The 23665-nt window shown below is 38.7% G+C and overlaps 2 protein-coding genes and 1 long non-coding RNA gene across 9 annotated transcripts in view; 2 read left to right on the top strand and 1 right to left on the bottom strand.

Moving 5' to 3' along the window:
• Positions 1–3341: 3341 nt before the first annotated feature.
• Positions 3342–7860, top strand: mc2r (melanocortin 2 receptor). Its single transcript, XM_042424472.1, has 2 exons — positions 3342–4344; positions 6961–7860. The coding sequence occupies exons 1-2, from the start codon at positions 3992–3994 to the stop codon at positions 7517–7519; spliced, it is 912 nt and encodes a 303-aa protein (XP_042280406.1). The 5' UTR covers positions 3342–3991; the 3' UTR covers positions 7520–7860.
• A 3081-nt stretch (positions 7861–10941) lies between these two features.
• mc5ra (melanocortin 5a receptor) overlaps positions 10942–23665 on the bottom strand; it is a 41482-nt gene continuing 28758 nt past the window's right edge. For 2 of the 5 annotated variants that reach the window (XM_042425142.1, XM_042425141.1), the window contains 4 exons: positions 16018–16253; positions 15232–15338; positions 13283–13471; positions 10942–12802 (listed from right to left, as the gene is read on the bottom strand). In XM_042425142.1, coding sequence (XP_042281076.1) covers positions 12232–12802; positions 13283–13471; positions 15232–15338; positions 16018–16191 — 1041 coding nt within the window. In that variant the 5' untranslated portion in view covers positions 16192–16253 and the 3' untranslated portion in view covers positions 10942–12231. Of the gene's footprint in view, positions 12803–13282; positions 13472–15231; positions 15339–16017; positions 16254–19201; positions 19229–21878; positions 21950–23665 lie in introns of those variants that run through there. The other 3 variants (XM_042425143.1, XM_042425144.1, XM_042425145.1) reach the window with 3 other exon arrangements.
• Positions 17058–22525, top strand: LOC121906333. 3 transcript variants are annotated; one of them, XR_006098593.1, is made up of 3 exons: positions 17058–17094; positions 19154–19296; positions 21970–22525. It is a non-coding gene; the product is annotated as an uncharacterized LOC121906333 (long non-coding RNA). The 3 variants fall into 3 exon arrangements; XR_006098594.1 differs by lacking the exon at positions 17058–17094 and having other exon boundaries at positions 18651–19227; XR_006098592.1 differs by lacking the exon at positions 17058–17094 and having other exon boundaries at positions 18651–19296.

Here is a 23665-nt window from a genome sequence, read left to right as displayed (position 1 = left end):
CTGGTTGAATCGGACTCTAGTTCGTTGGTACGATTTGTTTGGGCAGTTCTGAACGCAGCAATTGTGTTCGGATGCAGACCAAAACAATCACACCAAGACTCTTTGAGGAAGTGGTCTTGGTTTGGTTCCAAACAAATTCTGGGGCGGTTCATTCACGGTGGGAACATGATGAAGACCTCAATCTGCCCCAACTACTAGGAATACTCTGAGCTAAACGACTCCCGTAACCAAGTGTGCTTTGCATGCTGTGATGCAGATGAGCAAAATCAATGGTTGCTAGCAGCTAGCTGGAGAATGAATCAAGGTCCGAACTGGACTAACACAACTAATTATGTTAAGTTACGTTACGCAAGATTGTAGAAGAACTTCTTCAGGACCTTCTTCCTGTGTTTACGTTCTTGCTCCTGCCCTAGACACAACTAACCAATGAGTGGAGTGAACGTTCTCACGCTTTTAGTGATGCATTTTGATTTACCTACTCATCCACTCATCCATTCAGAGCAGAGCAAACCAACCACAGGTTTAAAAACACCCTGAAAGCAAATTTGGTAACTTTCAGAAACAGACAATTTAACAATCACTTCCACATCCCTTTTATTGCATTGATTAATCATTAAAAATGATATTTACATTTTATATCAATGACATTTTTGGACGAGATTCAGGAGAAAAAAAAAATTAGTCAGTACATTTAAATTTTGTGAAAGGCTGCTGCACCTGTTGCATAATGACACTTATGTCAAATTCACAATATCTCTCGATATGTCTATACACTTTGTTTCAGTGTCCACATACTTTTGGCCACATAGTGTAGTTTCCTACAAATCTAGGAGTGTGTTCAGTGCACTTTAAAAAAACAAAAAAAACAAAAAACTTTTTTGACAGTTGAGAGAAGAGGGTTCTGGGCATTTTATTTAGTTACTACCAGCAGCAAAAAACCTTTTTTAAATATTCAAGAGAGTATCACAACTTTTCTAGCTTTTCTGTTCACAGAAAACTTCCAAGTAAACAGAATCCATACATGCTTTTCCCTGATGTTGAACAGTTTAAAGTGAGTTTTAAATAACACAGACAATGAAGAGGTTTAGATGAGATTTTAATGATCCCTGAGACAAATATTGCCCTAGCAGCAGCAGGATATACACATAGAATAGAAATTTGATCTGAGTGCGCAGACACATGGTTCAGAAGTAGAATGGACTATAAGCAGTTTAGTTTAATGGGTACATGGAAGAGCACACCGGTACATACAGTACCAGCCAACTTGACTGGTACTGTATATATGTAAAGAAATGTGTGCAGATGTTAACTGCCTGAAATTACAGGACTGACATCATTAGGACCCTTTTTTATCTTTACTAGCAGGACATAAATGACCGAGAAAATCTGCAGCTGGTCTCTTCAGAGTGTTTAATCAATTTCCTTTTGTCATTTAATCAATAATGTGCTTGGTCCCTGCAAATTTTACCCCAAAGGTTTATTTGACCTTAAGTTTGATGACATCTGAATATTGACCATGTACCGGGGGGATATATAAACACACACACACACACAAGCTTACACACACATACACACACACACAGGTTTGTATTACTATACTTGTGAGGCATTTCTGTAGACTTCACTTCACGTCATTTCATAGAATACTGAATCGAACCATAACTTCAATCCAAACTAGCTGGGTTTGCCAAAACATTTTTATTTATTGACAATCTAAGGACTGTTAAACATGTACCCATTATAATCATAATAACAATGAACAGTGTATTGTTTAAAAAGTGTTGCCTTACCTTAAAATAGCGCCTTGAAATAGTAGACACTTTATTATTTTTCTAATCTGTCCTTCACCACAACAGAAGCACAAACACACACGCGCGAATACACATACACATACCATACACACACACACACACACACACACACACACACACACACATACACTAAACACAATGAAATTGAAACATCCTGAATTGTTTACACCACCAGAGCAGATAAATCTCAGTCATTATGTTGTCAATAAATCCCCATGAGACTGTGAACAACACAGATGACAATATGAACAGGCCTTTTCATAGCTCTGTCTGTAAGGGCTGCTGTTATTATTGTGCTCATCAAAAGCTAAACAGTGGGTTTGACTTCTGCTGAAGCACATAGATCACACAGACTTTTTCTTTACTAAAAGTGTAATTAAATCTGTGAAAGACACAGTGGCAAAGTGCATTTGCAGAATCTGGACAATTTGTGTGCTCCTGTGATAAAGCGGCTATAATCAATATTTTTATTTTTAACAATGTATTAAATAACAGTGTGTTAAGTGAGTGGTGCTGCTCGTAGTGATGAACCTACAGAAAATTATCACCCGACTCACCTTCAAGTGGCTAAAAAGTCAAATATTGCAGGTTTAACTTTCATCAAAGCTAGCTGCATGGCTCAAGGGACGGACAGCAATGTTGGTCAGGTGGTTGGTTACCACTGATGTCAGCATGTAGCTCAATGCAGTATGCCCCTAAGCACAGCCTCACAGAGTAATGTAGACTCTAAAGTGTTGGTTCCCAACCTGGGAACCGTGACCCCCATGAGGGGTATCTGGATTAATCTAAGGGGTCACAAGATGATTGGACCGGATAGGATAACAAAAACATATTGTTGACTACCAAAAATCTGTTTTTTGCTTTATTTATTGTGAATTGCTTTATTTTATCTTCTCAAGCATCTAAAAGTTGTTCAAATAAATTAAAATAAATCATGTTTCGTTTAAATGGTAGAAAATATGGTAGACTGCTCTGGGATTGACAAGGTAAAGAAGAATTAGAAGGTTTTGGACAAGAGCTTGGTATAATTATTACAACCATCTTCAGTCTGCAGACTGGCAAGAATTCTGACTCATAGCCAGGATCACAGAGTATTTCCTTAATTTTAATTATGCCTGCAATAATCAGAAAATGTTCCTTTGAAAATGTGTTTCATAACCATCCAATTACAAAGGTTGAACTAAACATTTTGAAGATTAAGGGCTGAATACTCTTTCAGATGAGATGTTAGACCTTGAATAAAAGGTCACTGTACTCATCAGAGAGAAAATACACATGTAATGGAAATGATGGTCTGCAAGTGCGGCATGATTCTCCCTGAATTCAGCACATGAAAAAAGGAGCTTATTGAATAGAGGCAACATATTCACCAGGAGCAGGAGGAATATATCTGTAAACTTGAATAACACACTTTGTTATTGTCTTTCTCCAGGTGAATCATCAAGGAACCTTTTAAAAGGCTCAAAAAGAAAGTAGACAGGATTGACAGGTGCAAAAGAGCCATCATTCTAAACTACTGCACTGCAATCGCATGGAAACCACTCTGTTATAACAGAATGTCTGAGTCCTGGACAAACGCTCAATGTGTGACGAAAACACCCACAGGAAAAAAAATCGATCATGTGCCCCTTGTGTAAACAGCAGAAGAGAGGCAGGTGCGCACACATGGCTGGAGATCATGATTGAGCTGTGCCAAAAAACACCAACCCTGCCCCCTCCCAGACGAAAAAAGTATGTGAAAAAGACAGTTTGTGACAAGTGACAAAGCAGCTGCAGAAAGCAGCCTGTTGCCGGCACACATGTGTCTGCTTCCTGAAATTTGACTTTGGATTGATTGATCAACATTACCCAGAGGAGGAAGTATCACCCCACCACCACCGACACCATTTTAGGTCAGATTGAATTCCCGGTCATTACATCCAACTTTTCGGAGCACACAGTAGAAGATTAAGGCAAGATTAAAAGCTGAGATATTCAGATAACCTAACACAGGCTGGACCTTGGTAAAATTGTAAGTGTAGGTTCAGCTACAGTTTTGTCTAGTCTAATGCTGAAGACCCAATATAAATGCTTTTCCTTAAGTGGTTCTCAACATCTCTTCATGGGACAACGTCAATGACTTGGTAGTTATAGTTTCCATATTAAACAGCTTTATTATCAGAACCCTGTTTCAGCTGACCATGAACGCTACAACAGTGAACCAGTCGGATTGTCCCGAGGTGAAGGTGCCTTTCCTTGTCTTCTTCACCATCGGAGTAGTGAGCCTGGCAGAGAACCTCCTGGTTGTGGTGGCCGTCATACGCAACAGGAACCTGCACTCGCCCATGTACTGCTTCATCTGCAGCCTGGCTGCCTTCAACACCATCGCCAGCCTCACCAAAACCTGGGAGAACCTGATGATTGTGTTTGCTGACGTGGGGCAGCTGGAGAAGAAAGGTTCCTCTGAGACAAAGCTGGATGATGTGATCGACTCACTTCTCTGTATGTCCTTTGTTGGCTCTATTTTCAGCTTCCTGGCCATTGCTGTAGACCGGTACGTATGTATGTCTTGGATTTGCACACAGAGATGTTTAAGACGAACATTTACCTCAGCAACCCTACAGTATATTTGACATTGTGGGAGAATGACAGGGATAGATCTGAATCTTCAGCATGAATGTATTCCACACACTCATGCTGAATGCTTTGCTTTTTCATTTGCTTATATTTAAAGGGGACATATTACACACATTTAAAGGTCTATATTTTATTCTGGGGCTCTACTGGAATATCTTTGCATGATTTACAGTTCAAAGAACTCTTGTACTGACCCTTTACGCAGCCCATAGGTTCAGCCTCTGTCTGAAACAGAACGTTTCAGCTCCTGGCTCTTTTAAGTTCCCCTCTCTAGGAGCCCACTCTGTTCTGATTGGCCAACTCTTGGAAGCTTCCCCCCAGCAGACATCTGCAGGCTGTGAAGCATACGTCAACAAACCATGCAACAAACTATAGTATTAGGATTTCACTACTTTTTCTTAATCTTTACTCAAAATGTCAACTTCTTAAGTACATCCGCACATATTCGAGCCGGAATCCAATCCGAAATATGAAAGTGGACAACACCAACAACACATGGAAAAACCTAAGCAACAACCTTAGCAACCAAGGCTACTGAACAGATAGCTGTTTGTGGGCATGTGCAATAAACTGGCATCAACTCGTCAGCAAGATTGCATTGCAAACAAAGCAGGTTGACTTGCAGGCAGTATTTCTATATTTGCTAACCTTAAGTTTTGGAAATTTGACCATGTTTAACATAGATCATAAGATCATAACATCCAGAAATATGTCCTCTAAATTCAAAACATCAGGTCTCACTAACAAGAAAACTCTAGAACAGTCTGAACTTTTCGCTAGACAAAACTCCTTAAAGGTCCACTGCAGTGGTTTCTGCTTGTTTTATCAATCATGTCTGTTTTTCATTGCCACTATGTTACTACTCACAATGTTTTTCCCACCTTCCATGCATGCACTGAGGTTGGTTGAAGTCAAGCGTCTCTTTAATCCAAACCAAACATATATTGTAGACACGGAGAGTACGCAGAGTCTCCGTGGAGAATTCTGACAAGACAAAGGAAAGTCACTAGTATATATTGACGGCCTTGATGCCCTGGGGAGGCACCTCTAGTTGTTTACAGATTCCTTCTAACAGACCTAGACAAAGCTTTACAGAGCTCTCACTTTCACATGATGACCATGATGTCCATATGTCTATTATAGTGTTCCCCTCAAGGCCCTGCCGCCAAATATATACATACATATGACCATATCTACTTAACTAATACATGGATTTTTCTATCACACTTCATGTCCGTATGGCATATAGAGACTCAAAACATGGCCGTAATCCTATACAGTGAATATTAAGCTGTCATTATTTTTTGACAGAGTTGTTGGCTGGACTGGCCACAGACCAGTCCTATAACCCTAAATGTCTGTCCATCACTGACAGACTGACTGACTGACAGACTCACTGAGTGCTGACTGCTAGCCTAGCATGCTAATCCTATGTAAACATATGGATGAGACCATACGTTTACAGACAAGTTCTCTTTCAAACCAAATATCCCAAGATATGAGTGGAAAGTATTGCTCTTGCAACTGCATTTATGCCCTTTTTTAAAACTCAGGCATAGCTTAACATGTGATATGCTGCTTCAGTACACTTTAACAACAAATATTACTGGGACACTGCAGAAAATTGTAGATGATATCCAGGAATTCACATTATAGACACTCCCATTGACTATCCTTGTAACACATTGCCCACATTTTAGCACACTGACCATACAAAGTCCAGCAATATGCCAGGTTTTGACCTAGTCTTGTTTTATCGTCACATGGTAATGTAGATGCAGGCAGGGACCTTGCCAGTGTTCAAATGCTTCCAAGAAGCTCTGAGATTGGGCTGCTTGGCTTATCAATCAATAGTATATGTTGATTGGATTTAGTTGATTGGAATCAACTAAAACCTGTGTGTTCTTTGAAAAATGATCTGCAGCAATGTGATTCAGCAGACACGAGTAACATTAGCATTCAGTTGAAGTCTTTTTTCTGGCCACCTGATGAATTCAAGTCCAATTGTCACTTTCCTTTTAGCTCTGTTTTGGTCTCCACCAACTCCTGAGGGACAAGCCTGCCTCTTTAGCCACTAAATGCTTCACTTTCTTCACCATCTAGCTGCTAACTTTGTCTGTCTGCCATTTGGTGTTGAATATTTGGGTTTATGAGATCTGCTATTTGACCTGAACTGACCATATAGGTGTTGAGTCAGGTTCAGGGTGTGGTTATTATCAAATTTATAGACATTTCTCTCTGTCTGTTGGGAAAAATGACAAAAATGATTGTGAGCTGACAGTCTGCAATTAATTAAATAAAGCAAAAATGTAGCTTAGTTAGGGCTTTTGATCATAAAACCAAAACAGTTAGCTAAAAGGAATTTTAAAAACCTGGTAGAGCTGAGTGTAACTGTAGTCTCATTCATCACATTACATGTGTTAATTGAATCCAATGTTGATGTCATATTATTGAGTAGTACAGCATTCAAACAAAACTCAATAGACCAAAGATAATTTCAGCATATGACAACATTTTTTGTTTTCATTTGCAGTTACATCACCATCTTCCATGCGCTTAGATATCACAACATCATGACAATGCGGCGCACAGGGGTCATCTTAGGTGTCATCTGGACAACATGCGGGGTGTCAGCTGTGCTCATGGTGAGGTTCTTCGCCTCCAAGTTCATCATGATCTGCTTCGTTGTATTCTTTGTCATCTCCTTGGTGATCATCTGCTTCCTCTATGTCTACATGTTCATGCTGGCACGCATCCATGCCAGAAAGATTGCAGCTCTTCCCACCAGTGGAGGTGGGAAGTGTCGGCGACAACGGTGGCGGGGCAGCAACATGAGAGGGGCCCTGACTCTAACCATCCTTTTTGGGGCATTTGTTGTTTGTTGGGCACCGTTTTTCCTCCACCTCATCATCATCACTGTGTGCCCCATGAACCCGTACTGTGAGTGTTACCGATCACTGTTCCAGCTGCATATGGTGCTGCTGATGAGCCATGCCCTCATTGACCCAGCTATCTACGCCTTCCGCAGCGCTGAGCTCAGACACACCTTCAGGAAGATGCTTCTTTGTTCAGACTGGATGCGGTGCTTATAGAGACATTCTATTTACACCTTTTATATTACCCTTTATGTATCCAAGGACAGCCATCAGAGAGCAGACTGCTTTACATTCATTGGGTTGCATATATTCACACCTCTGAGTCAACACCACATACGGTACTATAGACCTGCACTGCCACTAAGTAGCTGTGGGTTCTCAAGGGTATATCTGCAGTAATTGTTAACAAACCAGTGTGTATGATTTAGTGGCATCTAGCAGTGAGGTTGCAGATTGCAACCAACTGAATACCCCTGCCCTCACCCTTCCCCTCCTAGTGTGTAGGTGAACCTACGGTGGCTGCGAAACTTGCAGAAAACATGAAAGGCTCTTTAGAGCCAATGTTTGGTTTGTCTATTTTGGGCTACTGTAGAAACATGGCGGTGCAACATGGTGGGGTCCGTGGAAGAGGACCTGCTCCCTATGCAGGTATAAAGGCTCATTCTAAGGTAACAAAAACACGATTCTTATTTTCAGGTGATATTAAACTAACTAAAATATACTTATGAACATTATATTCTATTTCTGCCAATATTTCTGCCAATAGAGCCCCCTAAATCTTACACACTGGTCCTTTAAGTGCAAATTATTCACATTCTTTTTTCACATTTTCCTTCCTGGTATTTAAACCAGACTTTATCAAGGCTAGTGCCACCAGTACATTTAATTTCCATTGTGTTTGAATGAACATGTGCACGTGACTGTTCGTCATGTGAGTGTTTGCACGCACCTCTGCAAAACTTAGTGTTTCTGTGAATATTTTTTCAGAAGATACTTACCATCTGCCCATTGTCTGCATACCCTGCAGGCTGGCTCCCTAACCATTCATCTCCCCCCCTTGATCCTTTCCTCTCAGGACTTGGATGTGATTTCACTTCACCCCATATGTCAATCTCTTCAAATCCTGTTTGAAATTACCAATTTGCACCACAGTCACATGGGATGCATATTTTCCAGAACCCATTTTTACATGGATCACTTTATTGTGATTTCCAATATTCACAGGGCCGCAGTGTACCATAGCTATAATGAACAATAATGCGAGAACAGCTTACCATTTAACCTTTTGCTTTTATTCAAACACATATAAATAAAATAATTCATTTTAAGCAACATGGCCAACAATAACATCAATGATTTCAGCTGAAGCTCACCTTTATACTTTTGCATGCCCACACTTACTAATAACACTGACAACATAAAATATTGTACATCCTCACAGCTGTTGATATTGTCTCACCGTACGTAAAGTAGAACAGAGCATGCAATTAGCAATCGAGATGTGGGCTTCTCCTCTGTCCATTGTCACATCACATTGTTTTCGCTGCTGTTTCTGTGGGAACAAGAACTTCACAATCAACAATAACAATGAATCATTTTGTATAATTGCACAGATGTCATGTTGGAGGTGAGTTTGCAGGGAGCAAACTGGAACTATCACTGTTTTTCCTTATTAACTGAACCCATATGGAACAGAAAAAAATGATGATGGCTTTTAATAAAAGCACTTTTCCATATGCAACAGGATGTTGTGTATATTTGTCTGCGTATTCATATGCTCTTCTTTAGATCTTACAATTGCAAAGCAAGCTACAGTAAGGCAATTACACATATAAATCAGACTTTCAATACTGTTTTCTTTCATCTCGCTGTCTATATGCATAAAAATGCCATGGATCACTCCATGATGATACAAATAATACAAATGGCTTGTTTTTCTTTGCAATAAATATTAATATTTAACACTGTAGTTTCTATCTTCAGAACTGATGCATGAAATGTATAGCAGTATCAGCAGATAGTTGCATGTTGTGAGAAAGTTCTGTCAAGCTTCTCAGTTGGGAGGTAGGCGCCACCGACACAAATATATAGAGAGCACTGTGAAGCTATTTGTACATTCATTTTTACATTTCAAGTCTAACTTTATGGCATCTTTACATAGTTTAATGCAGACAGCGGGCACATAGGCGGTATGAAGAGATCATCAGGTGCACATTGACAGAGCAGAGAAACTGCAATTAATATGGAGATACGTACAATCACAAAGATAGAGACGAGAGAGTGACTCTGCATTCAAATCACTGGCAGAACCTGCTGTGCTACTGAGTATTGGCAGATGTGAGGATGCTGCTTGTTAACTGTGGCACTAATGCGGTAGCAGGGGTAAGCAGGGCAGACAGCAGCGCCAGAAAATTGGCTGTTGACAAGTGATGTCATCCAAACGTTCAGCAACAACCAATTTTACCCACTTACGGATAACGAACAAGATAGCACATGTCTAGGCCCTAGACGAGTAATGTGTGACTGTTTTCACAAGTAGCTTGAGTTGTAAACATATAATCCACCAAAGGGACAGTCAGTATGTTTGGTACATCAGGAGGAAAATGATCTGTGAACTTCTTGTATGTATAATTGAATATTAGTTTTAAAAAAATTGAGAGACTGGGAGCTAGGTGTTGTTCTCCCTTTCCTCTTTTTCATTTCACACACAACTATCTTGTTTGTATTCAAGTGCTCATGTACTTTCTTTTTAACAAAACATTCACGGATATAAGCAGCTGCTACGCAAGTGGCAAAGTAATAGTTTATCATTGCCTTCCAAAATTGCACATAACGAGCATTCTCTGATCTGTTGCCCCTTACTGGCAGGACAAAGTCATTTGTCAATTCTTCTTCTAAAACCATTACAAATATCAGGTGCAAAAAATATTCCTATGCCATCACATGCTTTGTTAACCCATCTGTCCACCCTGACCTCTACTTAAAGAACTTTTGCCTGTGTTCATGACAGATAGGTCATAATGCAAGTGGTCACAGGAGTTTACTGTAAGGTAAACATAGGCCATTTTGGACATTTTAGCAAATGCATTATGACATATTTTTTCTTGTGACAACAGTCTACAATGTTCGCATACTTGCTTGTGTACTCTTTAGCTCTCCCACTACTAGACTATGACCCTGGATTGGGTTGCACCCACTATTTGTAAATCCATAACTGAGTCTTTCCTAAGTTCTTAGTAACTACTAGCAACTTTGAGTTTGACAGAGCTGCCAAGTCTCATGCTTTGACTGTGAGACTCACACAGATCTCACAATCTCACGCCACACATGTCTTTTCTCATGCTAACTTCTCGTCTTTGCGTCCTCCGATGTAAAATTTGTGATTTTTAAGTGAAAAAAACTGTTTTATTTTAAGTTCACAATTTACATTAAATAATTTATGTTTCAGAGTTATTCATATTCATGCAGTTTAAAATGAGTAGGGGATCTGATCATACTAACCTCAACTATGCTATTTGGTTATAACAATGACTTTTTTGTCATTTTGTAATTTGAGGTATATAATGTTTCTTGTGAAATATAATTTAAAATCTTCCACATTTACTTTACTTTACATACTTACTCACATTACTCCACATTTTAACAGTATTTTTTCAAATGTCAGGTCAGACATGTCAACCATACTCCATATTACCTATTTTGCTTTTTAATTTAAACAGGTCATATGTTAGCAAACTAACGTTACTTTTCTCCGTTAGCTCAGTTAGCTATGCAACAGTTGCACCTGGCAGTCACTGGGTTTAAATATTTTTTATTGTAGTGATGCATACAGTATATCTCCACTTAGTCATCACTTAATGTTATAACTAGGCTAAGTTTTTTATTTACAAAGAGCTGCTGCAGCTGGCTCCTGATCTCTCTCCCACAGGGCCTAATCATCCCTGGCCAACACGGAAATATCTTCCTTGACAACAACCAATGTTGCACAACATAAACGTACTAAACATGGCAACATCGAGGATGTTACTACATTATTAATGTTGAGATCATGGCAGAAAACCAGCATTGGGTTTATATAAATGTGGGTAATTTCAGACAAGCTCTCTTAGGTTCTCTTCAAAACAACTTTAATTCACTGCACTGACCACTCGTAGCATTAACGTGCCCTTGTGGATTTGGATATTGCCTGCAGCTGCAGAATGACCACTGCCATTAATCCTTGTGTGTTCTTTCTAACACTGTCATATTTTTATTTTTACATTGCTATTTTATTTTTGTGTGCAAACAAATTGTTTGTGTAATTGTGTTAGCAAACTTGCATGCCTTAAATTGTCCCTTTTGGGATGAATAACATATTTTTAATTGAATTGCAAACACATGTATACTGGGTATGCAGGATAGTCATCATGTGCATGCCGATGTTGCAGTTAAAAGCAAATATGTAAGCACTCTTATACAACAGCATTAAAGGTTTACAAATGATAGTAGTGAAGAAGAAAATACCCTGTCTGCACAGATCAAATGGGTAATAAAAGCTCACTGATAATAAAGAGCCAAAGCAGGAGAAATGTTAGCTATAATAAAAGGCAGGCTACCAACAGTTTTCTGTGACACATTTCCACATAAAAATGACTTCAAATTGTCCCAGCTTTATGTATGAATTAAGTACCTAATAAACAGCTACACTGTGTACATGGCAGATACATTAAGAGATTGTCATTTAACATACTGGTTAACCAGTTCATGCTGTTTTAATACTTGATGTACAGAAGACAAAAATGTGCTTGACTATACATTGTACCACCTGAAAAGTGCATTGAACCAGTTCTCAGTGTTTTTTGATAGAATCTCCCATAGTTATGCTCCAGTGTCAGCTTCAGTCAGTTCATCCAACCCATCCTGTCATTCATCTTTTCAGTCTGTGTTTCTCAGTACTTACCCGTCAGAGCACAGATATTGGTGCAGGCGTTCCTTAGACTGTAACAACAGATGATCTCCTTAAAAGTCTTCCTCATCTCCTGACTCCTGAAGGCATAGATCAATGGGTCAATCACAGAGTTGCACATGATGAGGATGAGGTACATGTTGAAGTGGGACATGAAGCACACGCAGTAGAGGTTCCGCGGACAGGAGATCATCAGGATCAAGTGGAGGAAGAAGGGAGCCCAGCAGACGATGAAGATCCCCAGGAGAATGGTCAGAGTGATGGCCCCCTTCATGCTGGCCCTCTGGTGGATGGAGTTGTAGCCGGGCAGGGCAGCGATGCGCTTGACGTGCGAGCGTGCCAGCATGAACATGTGGCTGTAAAGGGAGGCCATGATGAGCAGCATGGCGAAGAACATGGAAACCAGGCAGATGATGACAGGGGTGGTGTCTGAGTAGATGATGAAGATGATCCCGCAGCCCGTGCAGAAGGTCCAGATTCCCCCGATGATGCAGCCAGCTCTCCTCACTGTCATAATGTTGTGGTACCTCAGTGCATAGAAGATAGTGACGTACCTGTTGATAATAACATATGTTAATTAATCAAATCAACCTTTACTAATTAGCACCAAATTACTGTTCAGGACCTTTATCAAAAATGATTATCATTACGTATCAGTTCTGTTCTAGGACATTATTAGGGAACTGTGGGACCTGAAAAATAAAGTGTTAGCAGTTAATCTGGGCACCAACAGTATTCTGCAGTTGTAAGCTGAGCACATTGCACAACCTCTATTGTTAGACAATCTTGTGTTAAGTTATTGTTTTCATGTAACATTAATTAGCTCAACTGAAAGAATGACCTTTTGCCTTGTTTCATGCCAAAACAATGCAATGCAATTATGCACGCTGACTTTTATGGGAATATAGTACAGTGTATATGCATGACATTTAGAATTCCTGAAAGGGATTCATCAGGATCAATAATAAGAAGTGAGTAAGTAATAAGTGCAAGAATGTGACAGTATTTTCATTTGTCTACTGCATGGGCTTTACCTGTCGACAGCAATTGCCAGTAGACTACACATCGATGCAACAACAGAGATGCAGATCATGGAGTCAAACACATTGTCCATCTGCCGGATGAAGTGGTCCTCCACCACCAGCTGTCTGTTGTTGAGGAGGTAAATGATGATGGTCTCCCAGGCGTTGGACACACTCACCAGCATATCAGCTACTGCCAAACTGCAACATGACAAGTTAAAGGGAAACTTTCTTCTTTCCATCTTTTTGTGTCTAAGTGACTAATGGGGTCAACAATTTTTGAAACTGGTCCAGTATTGAGTGAGAGAGCTTCAGCCAGCAGCCGTTAAACAGGCTGCAATGTAATCCGATGGGGCAATAGCGCTCTGTCAATGTACATCCAATAATTTTTCCAATTTTTGCCACTGACAGTTCTGCAAGAGTTGAATTGTGAAAATCAGCTGAATATTCAGCCATGACAGAGTTGGAGAGATGAGTGCTAGGAGGAGTTTGTTGTGTTGGAGTACAGAAAGTGTATCTTAGTGTTATCATGTTAAGTCATGCTATGCTAACATTTGCTAATTAGCTCTAAACCCAAATTACTGGATAAATAGAAATATGAAAATTCAGGGGATCACCAAAGATAAGGAGTCATCCTCTAGGGAATGTGAACGTCTGTCCCAAACTTCAAATCCATGCAATACTTGTTGGCATATTTTACGTTGCCCCAAAATAACTGTCTGACTGATCGACCAATGATGTCATACCTATAGAGACACATCGTTCATTAGTATACCTGACAACAACAACAAATTAAGTGGGAATTTATCAATTTCCCATTAAATAAAATGCATTTTCTACTAGAAGACAGCAATTGTCTTATCCCACAATAATCCTCTCTGTCACTCTCTGTAAGGATGCACTCTAAAGACCTAAAAGAAATCAATCAAAACCACATCAAAGCAGTTGGTGTTACCTTCAAATAAGCCAGTAATTTGATCAGTGACCTGAATGTCTGCTCTCTCTGAATACGCTGCTGCTGTAAACTGAGACTCTTTTGCTTTGGTCTTGGGAATGAGATTAAGTCTTTCAAGTTATAATAATACTTAGATCCAAACAAAGTAACAAGAAATTAGTGTCAATATCAAATTTGAGTTGCAAGTCTTTTGTCATGTTGAGTCATCAAATTTGTGACTTGACTCTGACACCAAGTTGATTTGTGTTATGACAGAAGTCCACGTCTATAGGAATTGCAATCACATGTAGAGAGAAAATAGGTCAATCAAAGTGTGTTTCCATCAACTACAATTATATAATTACTCTGAAGAGATTACAAGATCAAAAGAATGTCGGAAACTCTACAGGTTCATCATGGTATCATTCACTTCTAAATTGTGGCATATGTCCCTTTCTTGAATTAATCTGTTTCTTCTGGCAACACAAACAACTTGCAGGTGAAAAGAAGACCAAGTGGAGACAGATCCTACATCATAATTAAGTTGAAAAAGTCTGTTCCTGTCAAGCTCAATACGTGTAAATTATTCTGTGTTTTATAAATGGGGCAGCTGTGGTTCAGGGGTAGAGCAGGCCGTCCACAAATTGGAAGATATCCGTGCAATCCCTGTAACTTAGATTTTTATTGTAATGTGTGATGGTTTCAGGTCTTTTGCAGTAATCAAGCAACAAGGAGGCACTGGCACCATTTCTTTCTTTCTTCCTTTTGAGAAATTTCACCAAAAAATAAAAATGTCAACCTCATGGTGGAGCCAGAGGAAAATTCAGGGCTTCATTCTTTGGGAACCATGATTTTTCTCTACAAAACTTCATGGAAATCACTGAAATTGTTGTTTTGAGATATTTTAGTCTGGATCAAAGTGGTGGACTGACACTATCATCCATAGAGCTACGATTACCATGGCTAAAAATGATTTCTGAAATCAACAGTCTATTATATGTTGTGTATCAAAATTTGAACCATTCACCTGCAGACGAAGAAGTACATGGGTGAGTGGAGGTTCTTGTTCTTTACTATGGCTGTGATGACCAGGATGTTCTCCAGCAGGGAGATGATGCCCAGGATCAGAAAGACCTAAGGAGAAGAGTAGAACATAAGGTAAAACAGAAGAACACACATAAGGTATGAAATGGTAGAAGAGTCGTTCTCAACCTGGGGATCTGCACTCATAAGGTACATTTAAGGGGTCACTAAATGAATAACAAGAAAGGCCCATTTCTATCTACATTTATAATCTTTTCTTTTTTTTTTGTAGCAGAAATTGGCTTCCATAGACTCCATCAACTACTGTAGTAAATATGTGGGTGCTTAGCTGCTAAATGCTTCACTATGTTAAGCAGCTACGTGATAACTTTGTGTTTCTTTTTAGCTGGGCATGTAGTGTACAGTGGGTTTATGAGAGCTTTTTCACTGATAACAGTTACCTGCTTTTGCTGGAAATGAAGTTGATGAGAGCACTGAGATTTAACCAAAACAGTAAGTTGTGGGACATAAAACCAAAACAATAAGCTGAAAGACACTAAAACGCCCCTAAAGCTGAGGGGAACTGCAGAGTCATCACTTTTCACATTATACATAGTCATCTGACCCATTGTTAACATAGAAATACTAGTTAGAGTAGCTTTAATATGAATCAGTTTGATAAGGGAACATCACTCTTTAGTAGAACTGGTCACAGCTCAGACATATCCAACTCGTGGGGTAAGTTAAAAACAAATCCTGCATTTTGGTGTTCAGTACTGCTCATACGTACCTCTACAGCAATGTGGACCTGCTCACATGCTGCAGGTTTGGACGTACTTGTCTTATCTGGCAGCAGTGGAGGGGGCAGGGTGTAGTTTTGGTGGTAGTAAGAGTAAGAGTCAGCCCAGGTGGAGTTACCCATTAGTACCTCCTCTTGGTAGGAGGACTCATCTGACGCGTTCATCCCTGCTGTGGCTCTGACCCAAATCACTGCTGCTGTGGTCTGGATGGCATTTTTCAAGCAGGCTGACACAGAGAGCAGACATCAATGTGAGGTGGTGTTTTTGTGTTTAATTATTCAACAAATGTAACAAAAGCATCTTTGAAGAGCCACTATTCTGACAGCTTCTGGCCTTCATATCTATATCTTTAGATATGTCTTATATCTAAAGACCATAAACTATACACACACAAACTTGATTAAGACCCAGAGGCTGAAGAATTAGTCATTATTCAATCAAATTATAAGATCACATCTATGGGAATTTCAGGTTATTTTAATGATACTGTACATCAAGAAAAGTCAAGAAGTACCAGCATTTAAATAATATATTTAAAGAGGACCTATTATGCTCATTTCAGCTCTAATTTTTTATTTTTGGACTCCACTGGAGTAGCTCTGCATGATTCAAAGTTCAAAAAACTCCTTATTTATCTTATACTGGCCCTTTATGCAGCCCTTCAATATATACTCTCTTTCTCTTACCACTGTTTTAGCTCCTGTCTCTTTAAGGCCCCCCTCCCGATGAGCCCACTCTGTTCTGATTGGCCAGCTTTACTATCAGAGTTGTTTAACTTTACCTTTATTGTAAACCAAACATTTCCTGCTTTACTGCTTCAAATTAAAAGCTTTTAAATGACTAACTAATGGGAGATTTTTATTGTGAAGAATTTACAGGAAGTAAGAACATGTTCCTCACTGACTTAGCGGAGCTTCGTTAGCGGCGCTAAAAACCGGTAGAAACAACAATATATGAAGCTATTTTTACTTCAGTTAGAAATAATGCAGGGAGGAAGAGTACAAGCAGAAACAGCCACAGTGCGATGTTTTATGAAGAGCTGCAGACAACCAGCACACCGCCTACAGGTAAACTACTTATTTTACTTTGCTGTGCTGTGTAATGGAGTCGTGGCTTGGCGTAACTATTCTTGTAGCGGAGCAGCAAACTCGTGCGCTGTGCACGTAGCAGATGTCCATATAAAGATATCCGTCACGAACTGACGTCAGGTCGGGTTGAATGTAGAAAAAAACATTGTAAACGACATTGTGACATTATATATATGTCTGAAAATAAGGAAAAGCATAATACGTCCCCTTTGAGGACAAAATCCACCCAAAGACTAAAAATGTTTTGTGTTGCATAAGACTCCCCTTTTTAGGTTCATCCATAGACATCTGATGGTTACGCAAGACATAAATTGTAATCAGTCATTGAAGTAAAGACTGCTACACTAGATGAGGTTGCATCAGTTTTGTAACCATTGTGTTTGTGATTACTGGTAAGAAGATAGGTTTCTGGAGAAATCTCCAGAAATTATGTAAAACAGGCACAACAACGGATGTTATTCAGATTACATGCCATTCTACATTAGTGAGATAAATTTAGTCTCAGCTGATCAAACAAAATGACACTGATGTCTGTTTTGAACATTTCCCTTTGAAAGAAGAGATGCAAGGGGTCCTGACAGGACACTTCGACAGCAAGTGAGTGAGGCACAAGAAAGCCTCAGTGTTAAGATCTCAGCCTCAGCTGATGATATGTAACAAGATCGAACCTGAAAGGGTGGCTTTAACTCTTCCCTGCAGGCAAGTGATTCCCCTGTTTCTCAACTCAACTCATGACCTGACAAACAGACCCCGCAGTCATGTCAAATGACACTATTTGAGTCAGCTATACACTAGCACAGAGGTGATGTAAATTCTTATACTCTATGTAAAAAATTCCCCAGTGTCATGTGTTACATGAGGCATTTCCAGAATGAAAGCTGCTGCCAAACACTGAATGTGAAAAGAGAAGGAAACAAACACACTGATGACAAAATAAAACCATTTCAACAAAGTTAAGCGATAAACCCTAATTCTGCATTATACCCACTATAACTCCTGTTTGGACTGCAGTCTGTGTCATTTCAACAGAATGCCAATATTCATATCCCTTTACAAAGTGACACTATGAGCTGAACTATACAGTAACTAACCTTTGCTGGAAGATTAAATTAAAAGGCATGCCAGTCATGTTTGAGCAGTTAAGATATTTTACTGCTGTCCTGAATGCACTTTGAACACAGTAATTGCAGGATTTCTGAATTATATCAGTGCAGTGGGAATTTCATTTTTCCAGCACAAATAGACACAGCAGTTATCTTTAGCTGTTTAAAGATGAGAAGCAATAACTGTGACTAAAAAGTATAAATTATGTTGGAACTGTTTATAGTTTCACTACATTTGATCTCTTGAACCCTCTTAAAGTATGTCACTCAGGAGAAATTATATTTCAATTATTTCCTGTATATGGTGTGATTTTCATTACTCTTTTTAGAGCATATTAACAGTTTACATTTCATCACATCAGTTTATTATTTATTAATATCAGTGTCATGTGTTCTTCACAAATATACAGAAACATTTAATGAGATCTGTCTAACTTTTTATGACTGAAATCACACTTATATTTAGTATCCCCCTTGTTGATGTTTCCCATATATGATGGGATGCATGATAGCAGGAGGGAACATTTTTGACCATCTCTACTACTCACACTCACTGATGGAATCATTTGTAAGCTACTCTGGATCTAACACTTCAAGCAGCAACAACAGACATTTCAATCAATTGATATTTTCTGTGAAAAATCAATAGGAAAAAACATCCTCTTTTCACAAGAAGGTGAAAATTACTTAGTGCATTGTAGCTCAAACTGGATTATAAACCTGTAGAAAAATGTTCAAAATATGAAACGTATTTGTTAAAACGTCCCCTGACAGACTCTTCAACAAGGCAAATGAAATCATAAAAATATGTTTTGAATGAACCAGATTGAGAGTAAGACCTGGAGACTTTGTTTGGCCCTGGATTTTAATCTGTCTTTCCATAATTGAGTTTTGAGTTTGAGTTTTGTCTTCATTGTGCTCTGTCAAACACAAAGGGAATCTACAGTTTCACATCACATGGAGGGACCACTGCACTGGCCTACCAGACACAGGCCCAGGAGCCCATGGGGTCAGAGCCACAGCTTGGTCTAACTGTTGTGAACGTTTCTTGTTCGAAAGTTAAAGGGCTCAGTCAAAAGTAAGGATGTCCTGATCACTTATTTTTTGCTCCTGGAGCCTGCTGCACCAGCTCTTTGTAAATTCAAACTTGTAAATGTTTACAAAGTGGATATTTGTCACTAAATTAAAACAGGTTGCACCACAAAATTCAGTTCTTACGTAGAGATTAGTTACAAAATATTTACAGCCACTAGCTGTTAGGTGTAATTGTTGGGGAGCTAACTGAACTATCACACAAAACTAACGTTAGCTTGCTTATATATGACTTGTTTAGACTGAAGAGTAAAAGAGGTAATAAGGTCAACATACAGTATCGGATACTTGATCAAAATGCTGCTTATTGATGTAGATTTAAAGTGCATTTCACAAAAACAACATCATATACCTCAAATTACAAAATGTTTTGATAACTTCAGACTAAATGATTAAATAATGTTGGTCAGATTAGCATAATCAGAAATTTCTCACTTGTGCTAAACTGCATGAATACGTCTCTGACACACATATTTCTACAAATATGCATATATGACTAAAACAAAGGATTAAGGAGTTAAGTTTATTATATCCTTTGGCTCCTAAAATGTACTTTAGCACTTATGTTACAGATACTATGACTGTATCTTTAGTGATTGCTTTTGATTGAATTATTTTACAGATGTTTCCTTGTACTGATTTACATGTTACTAATATTTTTAAAAACTGAGACATTTCTTTTAAGTCAGATTTAGAAAATAGTTTCAAACTAGCTTGTAGCTACTAAGAATTTAGGAAGGACTTTACACATAAAGTTAGTTATGGATTTTCAAATAGCTGGTGTAACCCAGTCCAGGTCCCAATCTGAGTCCTTTAATGTTGCCCATGAGTGCAATCTTTTGTTTATTTTTGTTGTAGCTTTGTTTTTTCCCCCATTAATACATCTAAATTTATGCGGCAGAACCACTGATGTAATCTTTTACATTCCACATATTCTTCTTCCTCATGAAAACCTGATGCCCACGTTATTGATGATATATAGGAGAAAAAAAACAGAAGTGGAGGCAGTAAAACTAGCTGATAGGAGTGCAGACACATTTGATTGGCAGCAGAATTAAACTGTTTCTGCAGTTCAACCTCAGTTCAGTCTCACTAAATCCAGACTTTCTGTCTGGATTTAAACCATCTAATTTATTAGTTCCTTATCGTTTTAATTGATACATTTGTCATTTGATACATATATATGCAGTTCTCCAGAAATAATAAGCAATCGGCCCGTTCCGAATAGGCTCGTTTTGAATGGCCATTGCACTAGTACCCAAAGTGCAACTCAACCACCAACCGTTCTGTTTGGGGATTTGGGTTGTTATGCTAGTAGCAGGTAATGTAGCCTGTAACTGTTAGCCTCCAGTAGAGATGAGGAGTGGGCTAAAGAGGTCTGGTAACCTCACTTCTCCTCACTCCACGCCCCCAGATTTTTTTAATTTTCAAACTTGTAATCTTCAGCCTACACAACGCTGACTCAAGTGACATCACGTGAGGCAATTTATCAGATTTTGTATAGCTCCCACTTGAACCACGAAAAGGCTTTACACAATTCTTTTCACAAATGCGGAGGTACTCCCTGACACCTCTTAACAGACTTTGATGACTTTGAATTTGACTTTGTGTAAAATTTGTGAAGTTCTACTTTAAATTTGTAAAGCAATTTAAATATGTTTGACAGCTGAGTGGCTCTAAATATAACCTGCACCATAGGTTAATTTTGGTTACTCATGTCTTGATGATATAACAAATGGAAAGTACAAGCAGTAGCCACAGCATAAGCCAAGACACCATGAAGCCCACTCTTTGAAGCACTAACTATGACAAATTGTTGATTTTCTCAACACAGCTTAAAAGAAGACAGATGACTGAGGTTACTTTGTTTTTGTCGATATAAATCCTCAAATCCCTTCCAATAACATTTTGAAAATATTTCATTTTCATATGACTTAATAGAGCATGGCAAATTGTCAAAGTGACTTTTTTTTTAGTCTAATATCATCTTCCACACAGATTAATTTCAAGATCAAGAATCTGCAAGAAAACATCTTTGGCAAACCAATATAAGTTTTCCTGATTGCTTTGTCCCAAATGTTGCATTACACTGCATTAAAGAAGGCTTTCAGTTTTAATGGACCTCGCACTACTTGAAAATCTATCAGCAGTGCTACAGAGTCAACAGCAAGGTCCGGAGTGAGTCATTAATAAGGGAACCAACCTGGAGAAGCTTTCATCTGTTTAGAATAGAAAGATACATTATAAAAATACTTCTGCGTTCAATTATTCCATGCTGTGTTGGGTTTAGATGCAGGAGTGTTTCCTTCTGCTCTGATCTGACTTATGCTGATTGAAGATGTGATGTCAGAGACAACGGGCACTTGCAACATTTTATGTGTGGCTGCTGTGATGTGAAGATGTAAGCCACTGTATAAATTATGTTCTCAGTTATAATAACCAATGCACAGTTACGTATGTACCTAAACACCCTGCACTCTAGTACTAGTCCTTCCCTCATTCATTCAATTTCTAGTGTTCGTTTGAGATTAAGCTGTAATTTTTGTGACTGTGTTCATGTAAACACACCTCCTGCTATGATCACACCTCCCCTGTGATTTCAGCCACTCTGATCCTTTGCTCTGTCTGTCTCTCTCTCTCTTTGTCCTCCTGTCTTTAGCTCTGTCTTTTTCCTCAGGCTCACTCCATCTTTTTGAACTCCCCTTTCTCTCTGTGGTAACAGTCCCAGGGGGTCAGTTATTGACTGATGCTGTACCACAATCACAAAACAGAACAGACAGCAACCTACGCTGCCTTGATCACAACATCAAGAGAGACATCTTGAAGCATCTTCGCTGACAGCTTATGATCGTCTGACTTCAAAATCCCACTGTGGGTAGTGTCTACCCACAGTGTTTCTAAAAGGAACAGGAGGAAACAGTTTTTAGTTCCTAACTCTTGAAATGTGAAACCAAATAAAGCTTATTTGGACGTAAAAGCTTATATAAACACTCTCTCAGCCCACACGTGCAGACTTGTGAATGGAACGGCTCACAATGTGGGGAGAGATAGAATACATGATTGGCTGGTAGAATTCTGAGCATAGTTTTCGATTTCATGTGGGAAATGGAAATAAAAACAACCAAGAACAGACCTCTCTCAAGAGGAAGTTTGTGTACTTTTAGATGTGTTCTACATAATTCATTTGCAATGCAGGACAACATCAATTATGCACAGTGCCACAAATGTAATTAAATCTAATCAAATGGAAATGTTAATCACAACAAAACAACAATCTGTAAGCATGTAATGTTTTCAAATATACCATACTACATGAGAGGAGATTACATAACTGCATTATATTAACACAATAAACATGCAGGTCATACAGCACACTCAAAATTTGGAGCTCAAATTAGCCATTAAACAAATAAGCTAATGATATAAATGATGTGTTCTAGTTAACCTCTTGAAATCCATTTGTAATGTGAATATGAATGCAGTGAATGGTGTGACTTACAATGAATAAATCATTTAGATGCAGTGATAAGGGTGCTGTGGGTGAACAGTTCATTATAATGTCCGTATATAATGACAGTGTAATGTTAAGTGTAGTAGTCAAAAACATAACTGAACAAAATGGAGTGTAAAAAGAAATATTATCCTTTTTTTAACCTCTCACCAGTTGGTAAAAAAAAAAAGTTTAGTTTTTGAATCACCAATCATTTCATAAAATAAATTTAAACTTTATCTACTTCATTCTTCTATTTAGGTTTTTCTGTTTCCCAGCATATTTCCAATTTTTCCTAATGTTGTATTAGACAGGGATTGATCCAGGGTGTTTGTGTTTGTGTGTTTAATAGCAATAAAGAGGCTAGCTAACCAAACTGAAAACACTGATACCCAAACACACTGAGGACTAGCCTTTTCAGCTAGTTACTGAAGCTAATTGCAACAGCAGCAAATGCATGAAATGTGTATCATCTGTACTGCGTATTCCTGGACCATCAATGTATAAACTCTTGTAACAGTATCTGAAGCAATTTAGTCAGCAAGCTAAAGCCAGGAAGGTTAGCTCACTAATAATACTTGCTAATGTCAAGAATGTCACATTCAAGTCTAAGACTTATTTCCACTGTGGCCCTTGATGAATACAAAAGACATCTAGATAGATGGATGGTGTCTGTGAACTTAGAAGTAGGCTTAGCTGGCTAACTTAATTAGCATGCCAGCTACAATGCTTTAGCTACTGGTACAGGAGTTAAAGGACAGGTTCAAAATTTTTCAAGTCTGTCTTGAAACAACAGTCAGGAGTCCAAATGAGCATTGAAATAGGTTTTTCTTGCTGTAATCATTCCTCCTGTTCATACTGACCA

Source organism: Thunnus maccoyii, chromosome 10, assembly GCF_910596095.1.
Source record: "Thunnus maccoyii chromosome 10, fThuMac1.1, whole genome shotgun sequence".
Classification (NCBI taxonomy): domain Eukaryota; kingdom Metazoa; phylum Chordata; class Actinopteri; order Scombriformes; family Scombridae; genus Thunnus; species Thunnus maccoyii.
The sequence above is the reverse complement of the archived record's forward strand: the minus strand, read 5'-3'. Positions and strand labels throughout refer to the sequence as shown.

Excerpts from the sequence above, each read along its gene's own strand:
- mc2r (XM_042424472.1), top strand. The coding sequence starts at position 3,992 with ATGAACGCTACAACAGTGAACCAGTCGGATTGTCCCGAGGTGAAGGTG. Across the intron at positions 4,345-6,960 it reads CTGGCCATTGCTGTAGACCG|TTACATCACCATCTTCCATG; the intron begins GTACGTATGTAT and ends TTTCATTTGCAG.